This window comes from Prionailurus bengalensis, chromosome B3 (assembly GCF_016509475.1).
Source record: "Prionailurus bengalensis isolate Pbe53 chromosome B3, Fcat_Pben_1.1_paternal_pri, whole genome shotgun sequence".
NCBI lineage: Eukaryota > Metazoa > Chordata > Mammalia > Carnivora > Felidae > Prionailurus > Prionailurus bengalensis.
Window position 1 is genome coordinate 113,944,661 of NC_057355.1, and position 22,474 is coordinate 113,967,134.

Sequence of the window (22,474 nt, forward strand, 5' to 3'; positions counted from 1 at the left end):
GTCCGTGAGTTCGAGCCCCGCGTCGGGCTCTGGGCTGATGGCTCAGAGCCTGGAGCCTGTTTCCGATTCTGTGTCTCCCTCTCTCTCTGCCCCTCCCCCGTTCATGCTCTGTGTCTCTCTGTCCCAAAAATAAATAAAAACGTTGAAAAAAAATTAAAATAAATAAATAAAATTTATTTTTGGTTTTACCTGGCAGAGTTTTCAAGGTGTTAAAACTCTGTTTTCACATTAACAGTAAGGCTCTTTAGGGCACTCTCTAGCTGGAATGCAGCAGAACACAGTCCAAATGAAAGAGGTCTCTTAACCATATTTAATCCAAGAGTGTGTACGTTGTGATTCCATTTGTATGAAGCAAAGTACCGGGAAAACTAATCTATGCTTCTAGAAATCAGGATGATGTTTGCCCTTGGAGGACATAGAGTGGTTAGTGACCGAAAGGTACAGGAGTCAGGGCTTCTCGTGTGCTGGTGATATTCTCGTTCTTGATTTGCATGCTGGTTATACAGGTACGTTTCATTTGTGGAATTCATTGAGCCATACATTTATGACTTTGTGTACTATTTGAACTTACAGAGTACATCCATGAAAAGATAACCCCAAAAAAGCAGACTAGCTATGTAAGTTCTGCATTTTTAACTGGATCATTTGCTTTATTTCAGTATTGCCAGTTTTATATTGGGAGTTGGATTTTCTCATTTCCTATATATAGTAGTTAGTAAAATATTTTTCTGAAATTATAAAAATATTTAAGACACCCTCAAGCATAATTTCTGAAAGAGGCTGTTACTTTCATGAGGATTCTTGGTTATGCCTTATGGAGGGAGATGGATTAGATAGATAGAGATATATTTTTATCACTTAGAAAGTGTTTTATCAAATTTCATATATCCATCATCATTGAAAATACTCAATTTTGTGTTTTAGGAGCTGAAAAAAGATACTGTACTTTCATAAAACAATTCTTGAAGCAGACCAGTATTATTTTTATGATAGGTGGCCTCAATTATGGTGAGGATGTAAAAGGCAATAACAATTGGATAGAAAAGGACTCTGCATAATAAAATTCTTAAGCTGTCAATTAGTTGCTTGGCTCATTGAGCTGAAACCTGAAGTTTAACCTCTATGGGGCAGAAACACTCATTGCATATAGGTGCTGGATTTCATTAGATGAAAATGGACTTCTTACAGATTTTGGAAATGCCACATGTCACTTAACCAGGCTGGATGAAAATTATAATGGAAAGTTAAAGAGAATATTAATTCTTTTTACTTTATTAAAATTAAGACAACTTTGTTACATCTTACAGAGGTGTATTGGAGGAAATAGTATAGGAATAACTTAGCTCTCAGTAAGATTCATGTGAATTCTTACCTACCTTTAATGCTGCAAGTGTAACACATTTTTTTGATATGCAGAAAAATTGTTAGGAAAAGTTATAACCGTACAACTAGTTAAATTTCAAAGCCTACAAATAGAATACACAGGAATTTATTATAAACTTGATTTAGGTGATTTTAGCAGTTTGGGGTGTGATTGTTTCTGAACCTAAACAGATCCCTTTTAAAAGAAACACTGAGAGAAGTTTAAGGCACAGTCGCACTGACAGTGTATTCAAGAAGGGTAACAGCACCAGGGAAACTGACACTCTCCTGCATAGGTGACAGATGTGGTGAGGTTTAGTCCACATTTCTAGATAGTAGTGGTTTAGAAATTACATACCTTACTGCAGAGTCATTGTTTTCAAAGGTCAGGAATAGAGGGGGAAAGGGTCTCAGTTACATTCCTTCTGCTTCTCTCAAGCCTTTGAGGCCCCTTAGCACTTCAGGCTCAGTTAGCAGCTAACAGTGCAGTCCTGTGCATACTTTTATACAGTTTTTGTTTGTTGTTTGTACTCTAGTACATGTTTGTAATCAACAGAGTGATGAACTTAACTGAAGAAAACAAGCCTGAGAAAATACTGCAGTTACTTAACTAAACCTCCCTTCTTTCAACTCATAATTGCTTTGCACTAATAAAATTGTAACATTTTGATTATATTTATGCTGAATATTTTGCGTTGCCATTTCATCATTACCGTTGTTTTGATTTTTACCCTTTTTATCTTTTAGATCCATGTGAAAGCTCATTTTGACTATGACCCCTCAGATGACCCTTATGTTCCGTGTCGAGAGTTAGGTCTATCTTTTCAAAAAGGCGATATACTTCATGTCATCAGTCAAGAAGATCCAAATTGGTGGCAAGCCTATAGAGAAGGGGACGAAGATAATCAACCTCTAGCTGGGCTTGTTCCAGGTAAAAAGACAATAGAGTATAAAGTACATATTTAAAAGAACATTTTGGAAAGAGCCCAAATGTCCATCGATGGATGAATGGATAAAGAAGATGTGGTATGTGTGTATACACACACACACACACACACACACACACACACACATACATATGCAATGGAGTATTACTCGGCAATAAAAAAGAATGAAATCTTGCCATTTGCAACTATGTGGATGGAACTAGAGGGTATTATGCTAAGCGAAATTAGAGAAAGACAAATATCTTATGACTTCACTCATGTGAGGACTTTAAGACACAGAACAGATGAACAAAGGGAAGGGAAGCAAAAATAATATAAAAACAGGGAGGGGAACAAAACATAAGAGACTTAAATATGGAGAACAAACAGAGGGTTACTGGTAGGGTTGTGGGAGGGGGGAAGGGCTAAATGTGTAAGAGGCATTAAGGAATCTACTCCTGAAATCATTGTTGTACCATATGCTAACTAACTCAGATGTAAATTTTAAAAATTTTTTTAAAAATTAAAAAAAAATCATTTTGGGGCATCTGGGTGGCTCAGTCAGTTAAGCATCTGGCTCTTGGTTTTGGCTCAGTTCATGATCTCACAGTTTGTGAGATCAAGCCCCATGTCAGGCTCTGCCACTGACAGTGTGGAGCCTGCTTGGGATTCTCTCTCTCTCCCTCTCTGCCTCACCCCTGTTCACTCTTTCTAAAAACAAATAAACTTAAAAAATATATATTTAAAATATAAGGCTTTACAGAGAAGAACTCACTTTTTCATGTCCTTTAAAAACGGATGTAGTTACTTTTTCATGCAGTTGAGTCTATGTGTATAAAACCACAGAAGGCCACAAACCGTCTGCTTTAAAAGCCAAAAGCTGAAAACAGATTTTGTCTATACTCAGTCATATTTCAAGGAATGAGGAATGGGCTTCTTATATTAACTTCAGGGGATGATGCTACACCCTTGATTCTTCACAGTAACAGACATGAGATGTTCCTCTAGAAATCCTGCGGTATTGAGCAGCCATCATGTTCTACTTAGTGCTTGTGCCAAATATCAATTTGATATCTTCTCATCATGCCAGCCTTAGCCCATAAATATTTAGAACTAGAGTATATTGACTGATTGTATTGAGTTTCTAAAAGTATAGAGATGCACCAAGGAGATTTCAGTGATATCATTTGTAAGGTTTTTTTTATAGGACAAATAAATGAACCCACCTTAGTTTGAGTTTGATGATGGTTTTGTTAGAAGACTTCTTAAGAAGTCATATTGTCTACCTTCCATTAATGTCTGCTGTCATAACAGTCTACATCCATATGTACTATAAAAATGTGCCATAGAAGTACATGACTATAATGCTTTTAAACATTTTAATATGTAACTGATCAAAATTATTTTGCTCCTTGTTTTTTCTAAATCTGTTAACATCAGATACTTATATTTATTTCTTTTTTACTTACTTTAAAATTTTAGTGCTCTAAAATTTTCCATCACCATAGTTACTTGTTTTTACTAGGAATGCAGTCTGTATAGCTCCTGAAGATAACCTGGTTATCTTTAATGCTTCTTGAGTGTATCAGACTCAGTATTAATGGTTTTGCTTTTGTTCTTATGAAATACACTGAGTTCTGCAGATTATGCCAACATAGATGGAATTTGCTTATTGATTTCCAAGAATCCTTGGCTTGCAACAAACAAACAAAAAAAAAACTAGATATAAAAATTTAAAAAGTTGAACTCTAGTCCAAGTTTTTTAAGTAAAACCACTTTTATCTTTCAAAAAAAAATACATTTGATTTTAAGGTAGATCTCTGAAAACAAGATGAAAATCAAAAACTTTGAAAGCCGCCTATATTAAAATCTTAATTCTAAAAGGAAAAACTTAGAATGAAATGTTTTTCATTTATTTGTATCATTGGTAGCTGAAAGGTGGAAGTAAAAAAATGATTAAAACATATATATGTACATATGTATATGTGAAGAAAAAGGGATTGAGAAGAATAAATGCAAGGGAATACATTGAGTAGTATCTTAAATTCAAATGGTGAATGTTCACATATTATTTTGTAAAGTGACCTCCTGGAATTAATTTCTTTAATTTGAGATAATTTTAAATGATCCAGAACCAAGATCCAACGTAGTACTTTCTACATAGTAAATGCTTAATGAAAGCTTTATAAAAATTGAACTATTAAATTTTCTAACACTGGTTTATTATTTATCTTCTATTATAAGATACTATATTCTAGTAAAACATGTCCTAGGATTGGTTGATAGTGAGGCTGAAAGTTAATACTTTAAACATTTGGAGGCTTATAATTATGGCTGACATATTCTCATATGATGGCAGGAAGATTTAAAAGGGAATGTATTCTGCCAACTAGACTGAGTTTCATGTCTTTGTACCCTCAGCACATAGCCTGGTGTCTTCCATATGTATCACAGATTCTTTACTACATGATCTAAAATTAAACTGATCTCATTATACATTATTAGTTATTGAGAAGAAAGAGCAGTCAATTCCATTGAAGGGAGGAAAACATAAAAAAGAGGAAATAAAATGTTATGGTTTCATAGTACCATGAAAAGAGCACTGTCTTGGAGAGTAAGAGATAGGAATTTGAATCCTAATTCTGCTCCTTTTGAGTCTTCAGTAAATCATTTAATTTCATTGAGGTGTAGCTACCTCACCTGTAAATTCAGAAAATAATGCTTCATAAAAACATCAGTGTTATGCATAAAAATCTGTCAATTGGGGCCTGATAAGAAATCGTCACTGGAAACAAATGGTATCTACTACTATTTTAGTTTACTTTATGGTGATCCTCCCCTCAGAAAAACCTTTTCCAAATGCTACCTGTTGGTTAAATTGAAAAATTAAAAAGACTCTGTTTTGGCTAAAATTTTGTGTCAAGTAAGTACGATCTATTCTTTGGGAGTTAACCCAGTAATCTCTAGAACATATTTATATCTTATGATTGAATCCATCCAGTTATTTCTGTGTCTAATTTTTTGTTTTTTCATTTGTATATGAGAAAGGGAAATAAATAGTAACTGGTTTGATTACTAAGAACCACTGGAAAGTGGGTAGGGAGGTAAGGGCTGGAAGCTTCTTTGAAAAGCAAATAAATGTTGATCCTACTCACAGAAACCTTGAACCAAAGAATCAAACAGTTATAATGTATAAACATCAGTAATTATTACTGATAACAATAATGCTGAAAAGAGGCCAGTTAATACTTTTAGTCATAAAACATTACTGTGTGCTAGAATACAGAGAATACAACTTTTAAGTTTTGTTGAAAATTGCATGTTGAGGAAAAGCGAGTGAAAAGGAAAACTATTTGTCACAATCCATCTCTTAGACTGAGACCACAGAGGGGAATTCACAAGAACTTTTTAAAATACGTGTCTTACCATTAAATAATGTACCCTCTAATTTACATTTGATCATAGTCCAACATTAGTGTTTGACATATTAGAAACATCTTATAATGGATTGTATTATTGTTGCCTGTTTGTTTCTTTTGTGGTTTATATGTTTATATTAAAAGAAGGTTACCATAACCAAAAAAAGGAATATAAGTGAAGAGTTACTTCTGGTGTTTTCCCCTTGATTAAAAAAACAAAAACCCTTCTATTCTTTTGTCTTAAATTATACTAATTTAATTATACTAATTATTTTCTTTCTGCTACTAAGGGAAAAGCTTTCAGCAGCAAAGGGAAGCTATGAAGCAAACCATAGAGGAAGATAAGGAGCCAGAAAAATCAGGTTGGACACTTAATATTTGACATTAATGAGAGGTTTCTTGGGTCTCCATCTGAACTGTTTAAATCAGTTAGAACTGCCAAGAAAGATGTATTCATGGTAAGAGTGATATGAGCAGCAAAACTGATTATCTTAGGACTCTAAATGAAGGACAAGATTTAAGTATTAAAAAGTGTCTGTGATGTGAGACTAATGGAAAATTGTAACTGTTTCCCTGAAAATAGTTCTGTGAACAATGTAATATGTGTTTATAAATTGCAATGGAAAACTATTTCAGTTCTTCAATTTGAAATACATAGCTTTGTTCAAGGAAACAAGTACCACATTTATAGTTGTTTCTGATTGTTCAACAGGAAAACTATGGTGTGCAAAGAAGAATAAAAAGAAGAGGAAAAAGGTTTTATATAATGCAAATAAAAATGATGGTGAGTTCTCCTCTAAGATATAGCTGGATTTACATCTCAAAGAGGTCTATATCTAACACTTGAAAGAAATTAAACTGCTATTTTTAGGGAGTTATACTATTAGTCCTATTTTGCTTCTTAATGTAACATATGTGCTTAAGAAAGTCGTGTAGCAGAAATTATTTTCTTTTGGAATCCTATGAGTAATGCAGTGTTTTGAGTTTAGAGAAAAACTGGCATAAAAATTAAAGTACAATTTAGCATTATGTAGTGTTTGATAGATTCCTGTTTTTCCTACTTAAATTCTTTGCAAAATTAATACATGCCTCCAAATGAGTATTTTGTTTACAGTAACTCATGTCACTAAGACAACCCTTCCACAGAGCCTGCTACCTGTTGGCTGAGTCAGGCACAAAAGGAGAGTGTTTTTGTTTTGTTTTATTACTAAGATTTAAAAAAACATTTTAAGTGTAGCTTCTCTACACATCAGAGGCTCTAGTAACACAGGGTTTGTGTTCACAAGTGACAGCAGTCTGCTGGACCTGAGTGATGGCTGTTGCCTCTCTATTAGGCACCAACTACCTTAGTTCGGCAGTTTCCACATCCAATTTTTATAAACCCAACCTCATTTACTGCTTTTCATTACCTTCTTCATTGGTCCTTAACGTGCATTAGAATTTTCTCCCCCTGCTTTGCTTCATGTCAGAAACAAGCCAAATAATAAAGCAAAGGCACTCCTTAACTTCTTATACAATTTATAAGGCTTATTATTCTCTCAATATCTTGAGGTTTTTTTTTTTAGGTAGCATAAATTAAACACAAAAATAAAATATTATAGGTTATTGAAAAATTCTATTTAAAAGAGATTCAGTCTACTTTAATAAAAATTTTTTCCAAAATAAATATCCATAATGCTAATTAAATCACTATGTCATTAAGATTTATTGAATTTTTAATCCTTTGCTCTATATTTGGGTAAGTAATATATGTTTCTGCATCTTTTGAAACATACTAAATTGGTTCAGCTCTAATAGCTATTATAGAAAACCTGCATATCTGAAGCTTACAGATCTATAAACTAAGTCTTTATAAATAAAAATGCTGCCACAGTCTGATTGTACATGTTAGAAGGAAGAACTCAGATTTTTCAGAGTGTAAAGTATTTTGGGAAAGGCAGGAATTATATTTCTACAATAATAACTATCATTTATAATAACCATTCTATTCCAGGGGTAGTAACTATATACTTTAGATACTTTCATCCATTTAGGCCTCACAATAAATTCCTTGAGATTACAGATTAACAAACTGAAGTTCAAATATTTAAAAATCTGCTTTAGTTCTTAAAGCATATATAGTTGAGCTCGAATCTAGACAGTTTGGGTTCCTACTCTGCACTCTGTGCAAAGCACTGGCAAGACTAAAATGATTGCCTGACCCCGTGGAACTTACAGCCAAGTGTGACCATATATCTGGTGCTCTTTCCCCGTCAGGGAGTGAGAACAGGAGTGAGAAGATAGCAGGCTGCTAGTTCTCTGCCTTTGTTCTTACCACTTGACAGCTCTGATTTCATCTGGGTTATGGGCTTTAGGAATGTTACCCCACCTTTCACAATTTATACATCTTGAATCGTGACCTCAAGTTAGTATTCCAAGTTCGGATAGCACACATATGATCTGATTTCAAGTTATATAATCACAGAAAAGTATCCCTACTTACTCTGATAACACTAGTTGTAGCTACTATTTTTAAAATGTTTGTCAGTGCCAGGTGTTGTGCTCAGCATATATATTGTGTCTGATCCTTAAACCAACCCTCTAAATGAAGTATTATCTCCATTTTACAAAAATGGCAGATAATATTCTCATTAGTTTATCCCCTGGTGCCCACCCTCTGACAGAGTATTGACTGCAAACTAGTTATTTTACATAAGAAGGAGTGTAGTTATATTGTATTAAAACATTCAAACTATGAAGCATAAGGAGCAGTAAACACTTCCAGACGGATCAGTATATTGTCTGATTTATTTTCGTAGTATCCTGGGAAGTATATATTCACATTGGAAAATATTCATATGATCCTACCCAGTTATTACTATCTTGATCCAAAAAGCTAAGCATTTTTAATGATAATAAAGTGTCTTCTCTCCAATTTTTTGGAAAATTTGAGTACATTTTTATTACATGGCAATAATTCTATCTGAAGGGCTTAACTTTTTCTTTTTCAAAGATTATGACAATGAAGAGATCTTAACTTATGAGGAAATGTCACTTTATCATCAGCCAGCAAATAGGAAAAGACCTATCATTCTGATTGGTCCACAGAACTGTGGCCAGAATGAATTGCGTCAGAGGCTCATGAACAAGGAAAAAGACCGCTTTGCATCTGCGGTTCCTCGTAAGTTTGGATGCATTCTCATTTTCCTGTGCTTTTCAATTTTCTATCTTAGAACCTAACTGGAGGGAAATTTTTCATCCAGTTCATCAAAAATAGTTTTGCCCAGAAAAGAGGAACTTTGTTTTAATCAAATCTTTTGAGAATATGTAACTCAAGATAGTCATTACTGAGAAATTTCCATTTTTCCTGTGGTACTAATTACTTTCTAAATGAATTTCAATTTGGGTTTCTTACGATTCCCTATTCAATATGGAATCAGCTTCTGTTTTTTAAACTGATGCAGAAGATAGAAATGTAGACCGAATGTCTGAACACAGAAGTTCTGTTTAAAGATTTTATAGTACCTAGGGGCGCCTGGGTGGCTCAGTTGGTTAAGTGTCTGACTTCGGCTCAGGTCATGATCTTGCCCTACATTGGGCTCTATGCTGACAACTCAGAGCCTGGAGCCTGCTTTGGATTCTGTGTCTCCTCTCTCTGCCCCTCCCCTACTCGTGCTCTGTCTCTCTCAAAAATGAATAAACATTTAAAAAAAAGCTGTATCTTAAAATTAAATAGTATAAATAAATAATAAATAGGTAAGTAAGTGAATAAATATTACACAGTGCCTAATCTTATGGAAATAAACTTTAGGAAAAAAATGGTAGTGTTTAAATGCAAGAAGCAATTTAAAGTGTAAGCATAAAATGTGTTACGGCAATTAAATGTAACTATTATTAAGATACTAAAACCACATTTTTGTTCATTTCTCAGTCTAGAAATAAAACCAGTCAGTGTTAAACACATGGGCTCTTAACATTTCCTCAGTTCGTCATTTTACATTTCCTCTGTATTACAAAATTAAAATTTTTCCTGACTAGCAGAAATATCCCCCATCTTTACTCTGATCCATGCCCGTTATTTTTACCTGATTTTGTTTGCCTAGATACAACTCGGAGTAGGCGAGACCACGAAGTAGCTGGTAGAGATTACCACTTTGTTTCACGGCAAGCATTTGAGGCAGACATAGCAGCTGGAAAGTTCATTGAACATGGTGAATTTGAGAAGAATCTGTATGGAACCAGCATAGATTCTGTACGGCAAGTGATCAACTCTGGCAAAATATGTCTTTTAAGTCTTCGTACACAGGTAAATAAAGTTCTCATACTATTTTTTCCACTGGTCATCTGTTTTTTTAGTGGACAAAAGAACTTAGTCTCTACTATTTCAATTATAAACATTTGATTTAAGAAAAGTACAGGGGCGCACCTGGGTGGCTCAGTCGGATAAGTGCCCGACTTTGGCTCAGGTCATGATCTCATGGTTTGTGAGTTGGAGCCCCGCGTCGGGCTCTTGTGCTGACAGTTCAGAGCCTGGAGCCTGCTTCGGATTCTCTCTCCTTCTCTCTCTGCCCCTCCCCCACTTGTGCTCTGTCTCTTTCTGTCTCAAAAATAAATGTAAAAAAACAAAAAAGAAAAGTATAAATGCGGGGCACCTCGTGGCTCAGTCAGTTAAGCGTCCAACTTCAGCTCAGGTCAGGTCATGATCTTGCGGTTGCAGTTCTTGGGTTCAAGCCCCAAATCGGGCTCTGGGCTGACAGCTTGGAGTCAGAGCCTGGAGCCTGCTTCAGATTCTGTGTCTCCCTCTCTGCCCCTTCCCTGCTCACACTGTTGTCTCTGTCTCTCTCTGTCAAAAATAAATAAACATTAAAAACATTTTAAAGAAAGTATAAATGCTTTCACTAAATGCCTTCAGAATTCTTTAATGTTAAATTGGGTGAAAACATTTATCAAAGAACTTAGGGTAGTTAAAGCGTATTGTCTTAATGTTATTAGATAGAAAAAGCATGTTCCTGTAATCCCTGTTTAGACAGTGTGCTTCAGTTGAGGAACACACAGTCATGCAGTGGCAAAGGCAGGGTGAAAACCACAATCTCCTAATTCAGTCTGCTTTTTCTTGGGTGTACTTTTCCAGAACTTCTTTTTATATATGTGTGTGAAATTTTTCTTTATATTCTGCTTGTATTTAGATCCCAGCACCCAATAACATTACTGCTTATTTCTACTTCCTCCAAAATGGAATTTGAATATGGTTATTTATAATCTTTATGTGATCCTATTAGAGGATATTTTAGCATCACATAGTTGTATACCTTCAGTGTCATTTTTATTTCATTATATAAACAGGGCAAGCTAATTTGTGTGTGTGTGTTGCATAAGTACATAATATATTCTTACAGTGAATGGTAGGATCTTAAAATATTGTGAATTGTTACAAAGATGTTTGGAAACATTCATAGGCAATGTTTTTTTTTTTAATGATACTATTATTTGAAGTATATTACTGGGAAGCAAATAAATGATGAAAATTATTATAAAGATCCAAAATATATTTTTTTTAATAGTCATTGAAGACTCTCCGGAATTCAGACTTGAAACCTTATATTATCTTCATTGCACCCCCTTCACAAGAGAGACTTCGTGCATTATTGGCCAAGGAAGGCAAGAATCCAAAGGTAATAATGTTGTACTGTTCCACTGAAAGTAAACATGAAAGAGTCATGACCTAATATGTCACAAGTGCTTAAAAGCTACATCAGCTTGAGCTTTCAAACTGATTATTCTTTGAGCCCTGTCACTTTTCCCAAAATTTCTGTTGTTGCTTCTGGCTGGACTGTGACAGCTCTCCAAAGCAGGGACTTCCCTTGTTGTTCCCCACACAGTCTCTATTGTTATCCCAAATGTGTGGTTACTCTTGGTATTCCTTAACCTTCTTTACATGGGTCCCTGTTATTTCCAATAGAGATTATGTGACCTCCCTGCTTTCTACCCCCAAAGAAAAAAGTTCTCAGCAGATTCTTAGGGATTACCCACTTTGTTAGATACTGTGTATATGTGGGGAGCCGACTTGGGTGCTCTTGATTTTCTCTTCTTTTTTCTCTTTTTTCTCATTGAAATTTATGTTCTATTTGCCTTCCCCCTTTGGTCTTCTCAAATGACCTGAAACGGAAAAATTTTTTTAAATTATTTTAGATGCTGGACATGGTTGAGGTAGTTCACATTTTACTAAACATTGTTAGTAACAAAACTATACTGATGTACTTAATCAGAAAGCATTGACTTTGTTTAAATATGTGAAATGAAAACTGTCAAGTGACTTACTATATCAAAGTAACAAGTACTTTCCCTTGTTTTTTGCTGATTTTTAAAAAAATTTTTTCTAATTTTTTATTTTTTAATGTTTATTTCTGAGAGAAAGTGAGCGAGCATGAGGGTGGAGGGGCAGAGAGAGACAGGGATACAGAATCCCAGGCAGGCCCCACGCTGTCAGCACAGAGCCTGACACAGGGCTCGAACCCACAAGTTGTGTGAGATCATGACCTCAGCTGAAACCAAGAGTTGGATGCTTAACCAGCTGAGCCACCCAGGCACTCCCCACCCCCCGCTTTTTTTTTAATGCTTATTTTTGAGAGAGAGGGTGTGTGAGTGGGGAGGGACAAAAAGAAAGGGGACAGAGGATCCAAAGCGGGCTCTGTGCTGACAGTAGAGAGCCTGATGGGGGGCTCAAACTCAGGGAACCATGAGATCATGACCTGAGCCAAAGTCAAATGCTCTACTGATGAGCCCTCAGATGCCCCAAATATCTTAAATATTTCTGTTTTACAGAGGAATCATTTAGTCTCCTCATTTCATTTGTTCTCTCTAAATCTCCTTAAAAACCATAAACAGGGTGCCTGGGTGGCTCAGTCGTTAAGCATATGACTTGAGCTCAGGTTATGATCTCATAGTTGGTGAGTGTGAGTCCCATGTCAGATGAGCTTGTGTCCTGCTTCAGGTAAAAAACACAAGCCGCTGGCGAGCCCCGCTTCTCTCTCTTTCTCTCTGTCTCTCTCTCTCTCTGCTCTTCACTCACTTGTGCCCTCTGTCAAAAAACAAACAGGGACGCCTGGGTGGCTCAGTCGGCTGAGCGTCCGACTTAGCTCGGGTCACGATCTCGCGGTCCGCGAGTTCGAGCCCCGCGTCGGGCTCTGGGCTGATGGCTCAGAGCCTGGAGCCTGCTTCCGATTCTGTGTCTCCCTCTCTCTCTGCCCCTCCCCCGTTCATGCTGTGTCTCTCTCTGTCTCAAAAATAAATAAACGTTAAAAAATAAAATAAACCATAAACACACATCGTCACACTTTTTTATAAGATCCTTAAAAGTCACTAAAAGCGTGCTCGCTTCGGCAGCACATATAGTAAAATTGAAACGATACAGAGAAGATTAGCATGGCCCCTGTGCAAGGATGACATGCAAATTCGTGAAGCATTCCATATTTTTTAGAACAAACTGAGGGTTGATGGGGGTTGGGAGGGTGGGGAGGGTGGTTGATGGGTATTGAGGAGGGCACCTTTTGGGATGAGCACTGGGTGTTGTATGGAAACCAATTTGACAATAAACTTCATATATTGAAAAAAAAAATTTTTTTTAACATTTATTAAAAAAAAAAAAGTCATTAAAAGCATAACATCACTCCTTTCCTGATTCTTGGCTATACACCATAGCCACCAGCCCTCTTTCTTCCTCCCCAAGATAATATCTTTTCCCGTTCTCGGTCTGCTTATGTTTCTTATTCAATCTATATGTGAAGGTCATATTTTTCAGTGTCTTAGGCTATAGACAATCAAGGACTTTCTCATCCTACATGATGAGCGTAATTCTGGTTGCTTTCTTTAGGCAATCTGGTTAAAGTAGGCTATCTGGTTAAAGTAGTGTTTCACCCTTTTTTCAGTTTTTGCAACATAATTGTTAAGTTCATTAATTGAGTCAAAGTATCTGTTGTTGTTAGCACTTGGGATGATACCCAAAAAAATGATACATGGTCACTGGCTGTTCTTGAGGGGGTCACAATAAAGAAAACAAAACTGATACTCTATGAAACTTAGTGCCCAGTAATTACTTTGGTAGACCAGAAGAAATACCATGGTTGCTTAAGGAAAAGGCTGGATATTAAGGATGAGAGTGGACTTCATCCTACTTGTTCAGCCTAATTTTTCAATTTTCTAATTTGCACACTTAACTTTTTTGTTAGTTTTTTCTTCTCCAAGGATTCAGTATTGTGCAAAGGGCTATCTGTACACCATTCCAGAACATGTTAGGCAACCTTCTTTGGGTTGGTGGTCTGGAGTGCTCTCATGGGATTATTTATCCCATTATTTATTTTGAATTAGCTATCCTAAATTGAGTAAGGTCTAGAATGATACCAATTATACATATTTTTAAATGAAGAACTTAATCAGGACCAAGATGTTTTACTAGTTTACAGTATGCTTGATTTTCTAATGAGAAATTTCTAATTTTTAAAAATTAACTTTATTGAAATTATTTTATATATTTTACCTGTATAATTCAGTGAGTTTTGGCAAAATGTATAGCTGTGTCACTGCCATGCCAGTCAAGATTTAGAACATTTTCATCACTTTAGAAAATTCTCTCCTGCTTCTTTATATAAATTAAAAATAAAAAAGTTTATTATTCTGAAAGAGAAGGGGTGGGAGAGAGACAGAATCCCAAGCAGGCTCCATGCTCAGCATAGAGCCAATGTGGGGCTCCATCCCACAACCATGAGATTTTTACTTGAGCTACCCAGGTGCCCCCATGCTTCTCTGAAGTTAATACCCCTCCATTCTTCCCTAGGCAACCACTAATTTCCTTTCTGTGACTGTGGATTTGTCTGTTCTAGCAGTTCATTTAAGTGGAACCATAGTGTATATTTAAGTTTGCATCTGGCTTTTGATTAGCATAGTGTTACTGAGATTTATCAGTGTTGCATCTAACAGTTCATACCTACATATTGCTGAGTCGTATACCATGAGCTAAATATATCACAGTTGGTTCATTCATCAGTTAAAAACCATTTGGGTTGTTTCCAATTTTGAGCTGGTGGGATTAAAGCAGCTTGAAATATTCAGTCTTTTGGTGGACGTTGATGTTTTCGGGTTTTTTTGAATTGCTGGATCAAATGATGAGTGTATATTTTAACTGTATAAAGTTGTAAAGCTGTTTTAAAACAGTTTGGTTCCACTTGCTCCCACTTTGGTTCCATTTGCTTCACATCTTACCAGCTTTCGCTTTTGTTGGTTTGTCAACAACTTTTGCCATTCTAATAAGTGTGAAGTATCATTAAGGTTTTCATTTGCATTTTCCTGATGACTAATGATAGTATTTTTTCATGTGGTTATTTAAGTATATTCTTTTGTGAAATGTCTTATTTTTTATTTTTTTATTTTTTTCAATGTTTATTTATTTTTGGGACAGAGAGAGACAGAGCATGAATGGGGGAGGGGCAGAGAGAGAGGGAGACACAGAATAGGAAACAGGCTCCAGGCTCTGAGCCATCAGCCCAGAGCCCGACGCAGGGCTCGAACTCACGGACCGCGAGATCGTGACCTGGCTGAAGTCGGACGCTTAACCGACTGTGCCACCCAGGCGCCCCATGTCTTATTTTTTAAAATGGTGGTTTTATTGAGTTGTAAATTTTTTTTTATATATTCTGGAAATATTTTCTCAAAATATTTTTAATTTTAAAGAAGCACTCTTTTTCATTTTTCTTTTAATGATTTTTGCATTACTGTCTAAAAATATTTGCCTACTTCCAAGATTATAAAGATTTTATCCTGTTTGTTTTCTTGTAATAGCTTTCTTGTATTTGGCTTTTACTCTTAGGTCTACAGTCTCTAAAATGTCTTTGTTTTAGTATGAAGTAAGGATGGTGTTGGTTTGGTGGTTTTTGTTTTTATTATTTTTTTTAATCACATGTGGATGTTCAGTTGCTCTAGCATCATTTCTTGAAAAAGACCGTCCTTTTTCCCATTGAATTCAATTGGCATGTTTTTAAAAAATCACCTGGCCAAATAGATAGTGGAGAGTGGGGTAGGATTATTTCTGGACTCCATGCTGTATTTATGCTGATTACACACTGTCTTGATTACTGCAGTCTTATTTAGAAGTTTCAAAAAAGTCAGAAAAAGGAATGAAGTATTCCTACATGGTGCATCATGGATGAACCCCGAAAACATTATAAGAGAAGCCAGTCACAAAAGACTACATGTTGTAGGATTACATTTTATGGCAAACCTATAGGGACCTAAAGTAGATTAGTGGTTGCCTGGGGCTGGGGGTTGGGAGACAATGGAGAGTGGCTGCCTAGGGGTATGGATTTTTTGGCTGGGGTGGGAGGATGATGAAAATATTCTAAAATTGTGCTGTTGAATGCAGAACTCTGTGACTATACTAAAAATGATTGAATCATTCATTTTAAAATGGGTGAATTATAAATGAATTGTATCTCAAGAAAAGTGTTATCAAAAAAGAAAATCCCAGATGTTTCTGTGAAATTGAAAAGATGATTTCAGGGGCACCTGGGTGGCTCAGTTGGTTAAGCATCCAACTTTGGCTCAGGTCATGATCTCACGGTTCGTGGGTTCAAACCCTGAATTGGGCTCTGTGCTGACAGCTCAGAGCCTAGAGCCTGGTTCAGATTCTGTGTCTTCCTCTTTCTCTGCCCCTCTCCTGCTCACACTATCTCTCTCAAAAATAAACATGAAAAAAAATTTTTCTGAAAAGATGACTTTAAAGTTTATATGGAAATTAAAAAGAATAACCAAACACTTTAGAAAAAGAACAGAGTCAGAGGCCTTTTGTCTTTGTTAATTTTCTTTATTGTCGGTCTCTCATTTCATTAACTTATACTTACTTTGGCTTTAATTTGCACTTGCTCTAGTTTCCTGAAGAAAACTTAGATTTTAAAATCTTTCTCTTCTAATAGGCAGTTATAAATCCCTTTAAGCAGTTCCTTAATGGCATCCTACAAATTTTGAGGTAATTTTTCCATTATCATCTTGTCAGAAATACTAATTCCCTTTGTCCTTTTCTTTAATATATGGGTTATTTAGAAGAATGTAATTTTCACCAATTTGGAGATTTAAAAAAATACTTTGATTTGTAATTCCATTATGGTCCAAGAACATTGTAGCCTTTCAAAAATGTTTGAGCCTTATTTTTATGACCCAACATCAGTTCTGTGTGCATGTTCCATAAATGTAATGGTTAGAATGTATAGAGGGTGGTGTATCTGATTGCCTTTTTATTCCACTTATGTTTTATCTTCTTTGGTATTTCTAGTAGTGCTTTTTATCGCTCATACGATAGAAGTATTGAGCAAAAACAAGTCCACATGGACCAGTCAGGAAAGTGATGGTGTTCCTCCCTGGATGCAGAATGTAAATAATCAGTTAATCTGATTGTACTCTGAATTCCTGCTAGAATGGAGGTCTGAGAGGGCTAAACTCCAATGCCAGTTTTTTCAGTCCAAAACTTTTTGAGCAAAAACATTTTGTTTCATCCTTGTTATAAATTGTTATTTGAAAAATAAGAGGAAATTAAAAGTACCAAATGGTAGATGCCATTTTGGCAAAGGACAAAATAGTGTCTTAAATTTGATAAAGAAAAAACAGATGGATTGTTCATGTGAATCTTCGTAAGATGTAGCGTTTTACATTTCAGCTCTAGCACCACAAAATTTAGATTCTGTTTTGAGTTCTGGAATGTTCTTTCAATAATACTGAGATTTGAGTAGAATAAATTTTAGCAAGAATGTTACAGTGTATTTAGTTATCATGGTGTAGTAGAATCCCCTAGGAAACAAAGGATTCTGTGTACCACAGCCAGATGCACAACATTCCAGAATGAAAATTAGAGAGCCACACAAGAAACTGCTGCAGGACAAGCCAGAGCTGTCATATTTTTAATAGGTTTTCCTATTGTTACAGAAGTTCAACCAGTTGAATGAAAGAAGTTGTTTTGCATTGAGTGTCCAATATAGTATTGGTGTGTCTTTTATATCTGAGACATTTGGACTTGAGTTTAATTAGTCCTCTTCATTGACAAGGGGTGATCTGGGTGCTGTTTTACTTTCTTGAACACATGTGCCTGGTAATCCAGAGGATTCTGAAGAAGTTTTGCACCTAGCTTTATCTCTAAGGCTCATCTATATGAAACAGCTGTTTCCTTTACCCAGTATTTTAAAGTAGCCTACTCTGTATCATTTCTGAAACTCTTCTTAGGATACTTCTTTTGCATCTTTAAAGACCTCCTTTGTGTACTGAAAATAGAGAAGCAGTTTAAAGGCAAGTAAACATTTATTAGATTATTAAATCTTGGGTTGACCAATGTTTTCATAGAAAGATACCCACTCTGTTGATCCTTTTCTTTTCCCTTGATGTTTATTTACCCTGCCGAACAGATATAAAGGGCAGTGGCTCTTTATAAAGCCAAGAGTAGATGGCATTTTGGGTCCTACCACCCTTGCTTCAACTGGAAGGGTTCACTCTGTATTACAAAAGATGTTATTTTTTAGGGAAAGTTTATAATGCCCTAAAATGCTTGAAAAGGAAGGTCTGTAGGGAATTCAAAGTAACAGTCTTTGCTCTTGAAGCCTCTAGTCTAGTGGGTAAGACAGAAATATTTGAAAACCTGAGTAACAGTACAAACAGATTATGTTGCGTTCCAAATAATTCAGTATGAGTCCTAACTGACGCCAGAGCAAAGGAAATCACTGAGGCCAAGACAGGGTTGAGGAGGAGCTCCTGAAGTTGCATATATTGAGACAGCAGGCAATATAAGGTCATTTTTTGTTCTTGAGTCATCTCTGACTCATCGTCTATTTTGTTAACGGAATTACCTGTTTTTGTCTTCTTTTTACAGCCTGAAGAATTGAGAGAAATCATCGAGAAGACTAGAGAGATGGAGCAGAACAATGGGCACTACTTTGACACGGCAATTGTGAATTCAGATCTTGATAAAGCCTATCAAGAATTGCTTAGGTTAATTAACAAACTCGATACTGAACCTCAGTGGGTGCCATCCACTTGGCTCAGGTGAGGGAAACATCTGTTCTGTGGCGTGATTGGACCTGATCTGGCAGCCTACCACTAGGAAGATAGCCTTGATACTTCAGCAAGACCCTGAGTACAGGTGGAAGGCCAAATAAGCTATTCTTTGATCTCAAACTAGGGAGAAGAAAATCCCCTTAGGCAATTTGTTCATAGCGGTTATTATTCTGTATACATGGCTTCAGAGGTTCTTGGCTCCTTTGGGGATTCTCAATGGAAGCTTTCGACAGACCAGTTCCATTTTATCCATGTAAAAACTTTAATTCTGTTTTCACCTAAATCTTTTCTGCCTGGCCCTAGTTCCATGAAAAACTTGTGGGACTATACCCAACGGGCCATATCTCGCATAGTTATAAATATTGATGCTATTTAACAGTTAAAGGACTTTGTGGGAATTGGGGGGATGGGGACTGTGCTTCTGTGCACTGGGCAAGACAGTATTTGGTTAGAAGGCTGGTTTTGTCATCAGAAATCGTTTCCTGGGGAATCCTAGCTGGCTCACTTGGTGGAGCATGAGACTGTTGATCTCTGGAGCACCACACTGGGTGTAGAGATACTTTAAAAAATGTGTTTTCCTGAAAAGTAAGAAAAATGGTGCCACTTTGGTCTCAAGCTACTCTGTTAGGCTTGAATTCATTTGTGTGTCTTTTAATTCTTAAAACATTCCGTTAGAAACATCAGTTTTTTAGCTACTTTGTGGATCAGATTTCACTGCACATTCAACAGATTCTGATCTAGTTAAACTTACACAGCATATGCTGATCTTTTTAAAACTGTCACAACTGATTCTATAACCTTGCTTTCTTTAATCTGTATAGTACAATAGAATGTATAAGTTACACTTATGAATGGCAGATGGTCATAAACTGTTGATCGTTTCTTCCTCATGATGCAAGTAGTTTTTCATATACATGAGAAGACAGCACATTCGACAGTTTTTGCATTTTTATACATGAGCACAGTAGAATTTGAGGACTATGCCATATAGGTAATAAACTGGAATTCTGTGATGAATATAGCTGCTGTACTGTATACTGATATTTAATAGATTGACAAATGGTTATTGATAACACTCATTCAGCATTGGAATAAAATTACATCCAAGGGGAAATGCTAGAACAATTGACTTTGAGATCACAAGGAAAGGATGACCTGAAAGTCATTTGAACATTGTAGGAAAAGAACTTGGGGCGGGGCGGGGGGGGGGGGGGGGGGTTAAGCATATAGAAACAGGTTTTTATCCTATCACGTTCTGCCTCTTATGACCAGAATGCAGCAGCTTGCTACACCATAAATGTTTAAGCTAATGGGATTTTCATACTATCTCTATAGCTGTAGCTTTAAATTTTAACTTCTGTAATTGGCATGGAAAGTTATTTTGTAGTCTTTTCAAGCCTTTAGGGATGGTGTGATGTGTGTCAAATGACCTCAAATGTGAATGTCTTGATTTTATTTTTATGATGACTTTAGCTACAGCATTTCCTGTTCCCAAAGCTAAACACTGGAATAACATGGAGTTGTCACTTAATTTAACATAAGCAATTGTTTTTAAGGTGTTTTTCTTGGTGTCGTGTATGTATTTGATTTCTGTGTAATTTTATTTGAACAAATGTAGATAGTTTATGTTGCCGTTCTCTGTTCAAATTTGCATGGCCTTGAAGTTGGCTGCAATGTGTCTTATGTGGAAATTCTTCCTAAGGAAAGGTTATCTTGGAAGTAACATTCCTGGGTTAAGGGAAGGAATGCCACACATACTATTTTTCAGGTCTGAAACACTCCAGCTTCGGGCAGTGAAAACCAAGGAATATTAGCACTTAACTCTTCAGTTCTCCAGTTTACCTTTCATTCCTTAGGCGAAAGTAGTCTATGGTAGACAGTGGAGTTTTTTGAGCTGCTTTTCATAAGACTGTTTTCAGCCCTAGCATCTAAAATGGTGGCAGTTTAAGTAGCTCTTGTGCCAGTTCCTAAGCCTGCAGGCTTTAAAAGCAAATCTCCTACCAAGGCACATGCCATGTCAAAGTATACTTTTTGAGGGTCAGTGAAGTCCTATAGATCTCATTAGCACTGGTAGAGGGATAGAAATGTTCACATCCCAAACTTTTTTCAGTCCCAGTAACATGGATGTATTGTGTTGATATTCAACACAGCATCCCCCTTCACAAAGTGAAAACTTAGTTGTTTTTGACTTCCTTAAAAAAGAAAAAACAAAAAACCTTGCTATACACCCAGTTGTCCAACTGCTCTGGCCACAGTTCATTTCCTGTCCCTTGTGGTTCTGATTGGCGACTCCAGTGTGGGAGAGGTCTTATCCACTTATAGAATTGGTATCAATAGCTACAAAAATGCATATTAGTTCAAATAAGGAAATCTCTTCCTTTGCTAAATTTTCATAAGTCACAACAACTGGAAAGGAAAACAGTACTTAACACTAATTCAGATTTGCTTTATATGAAAAATGTAATGTCTGGATTTTTTTTCCTTATGGCCTAAGGAATATTGGTAAGGAATAATTTGAATGTAATTTTCTGAATGTGTATGGAAAATATAAACCAGGGATTTAGCCTTAATAAAAGGTAACCATTCTTGACATCTATTGTTAATCCTTTGTACTCTTATCTTGTATCTGCACTCTTATTTTGAGTTGTCCTACTGCACACTGTCTTGTAAAAACAAAAGTAAAATTATATTTCAAATAAAACCATTGAGTAAGTTGTGTTTATGTCCACTATTCAAGGTTTCAACTCGTAACCACCCTGTCTTCAACTTTTTGCCATAAAGTTCACTGGATTCTCTGGGTGAAACGTCAAATACCTTTTCATGTATTCTTAATGGTGGGGGAGTGCCCCCTATTGGTACAGACGTAGGTTCTGTCTCCTGGTTTTAAAAAATTAAAGATAGCTTAACATTGTGAACTTAATAATAGGCAAATTCCACTTCTATGCAGCCAAGGATTGTAGGACATGGTTAACTCCCACGCTAACCTCAAGTAGACTACATTCACTTCTCCCTTTTCTACTCTACCTCTCTAGATCTCCCAGAGGAAGCAAATCATGCCAACAAAAAGTGTCACACATATACATACCTGCTACCCAGCTGGCTTTCCATTCTTGATCATTCCCTTCCCCTATGGATCACATCACCCCACACAAACTGTTCACAATTTCTAGTTGATCAGTATGCTAAAACTATAAAGTCATCTGAAGTTGTGTAGGGAGTTTGGCCAAGGCCAATAAAAAATGGAGTTTTAAGAAGCCATGGGAAAAATCTAGGTTTTTCTCTGGCTTCAGTGCTTTAAGGTGAACACTAATTTTACCTAAATGAAAAACTATTAAGTAACCTGGCTTTCTATAAGTACACTTCAAGCTAACTTTTGCCTCCTAGAGAGGCAGTACATACTGCTTAAGAACCAATGCCTCCATGCCAGCTCTGCTATTTGACCTGACAAAGCTTCAGTTTTCTCATCTGCAAAATGGAGAGGATAGGATTTACACCTTACTCCGGTAGTGGGAGGATTAAATGTAAGCAGGTCAAGGTTACCTATTTTCAAAGCTCAGGAACTCACTCACTGGTTTTCCAATCATTGTCAAAGTTACTTACAGAATAAAAGCTCAGATTCAATGTAACAGGATTTCCTAAAACTCAGCTCCTCCAGCACAAGCCTTGTGTCTTACCTTTACCCAAAGTTTTAAATCTAGGGGAGGC

General features: G+C 36.2%; 1 protein-coding gene and 1 non-coding gene across 3 annotated transcripts in view; both read left to right on the top strand.

The window, feature by feature from the left end:
• PALS1 (protein associated with LIN7 1, MAGUK family member) overlaps positions 1–21,470 on the top strand; it is a 94,909-nt gene extending 73,439 nt beyond the window's left edge. For both annotated transcript variants that reach the window (XM_043556406.1, XM_043556407.1), the window contains exons 8-14: positions 2,110–2,293; positions 5,998–6,069; positions 6,420–6,491; positions 8,700–8,867; positions 9,790–9,992; positions 11,248–11,358; positions 18,585–21,470. In XM_043556406.1, coding sequence (XP_043412341.1) covers positions 2,110–2,293; positions 5,998–6,069; positions 6,420–6,491; positions 8,700–8,867; positions 9,790–9,992; positions 11,248–11,358; positions 18,585–18,761 — 987 coding nt within the window. In that variant the 3' untranslated portion in view covers positions 18,762–21,470. The remainder of the gene's footprint in view (positions 1–2,109; positions 2,294–5,997; positions 6,070–6,419; positions 6,492–8,699; positions 8,868–9,789; positions 9,993–11,247; positions 11,359–18,584) is intronic.
• Positions 13,054–13,160, top strand: LOC122469674. The gene has a single exon (XR_006293569.1). It is a non-coding gene; the product is annotated as a U6 spliceosomal RNA (small nuclear RNA).
• Positions 21,471–22,474: the final 1,004 nt, after the last annotated feature.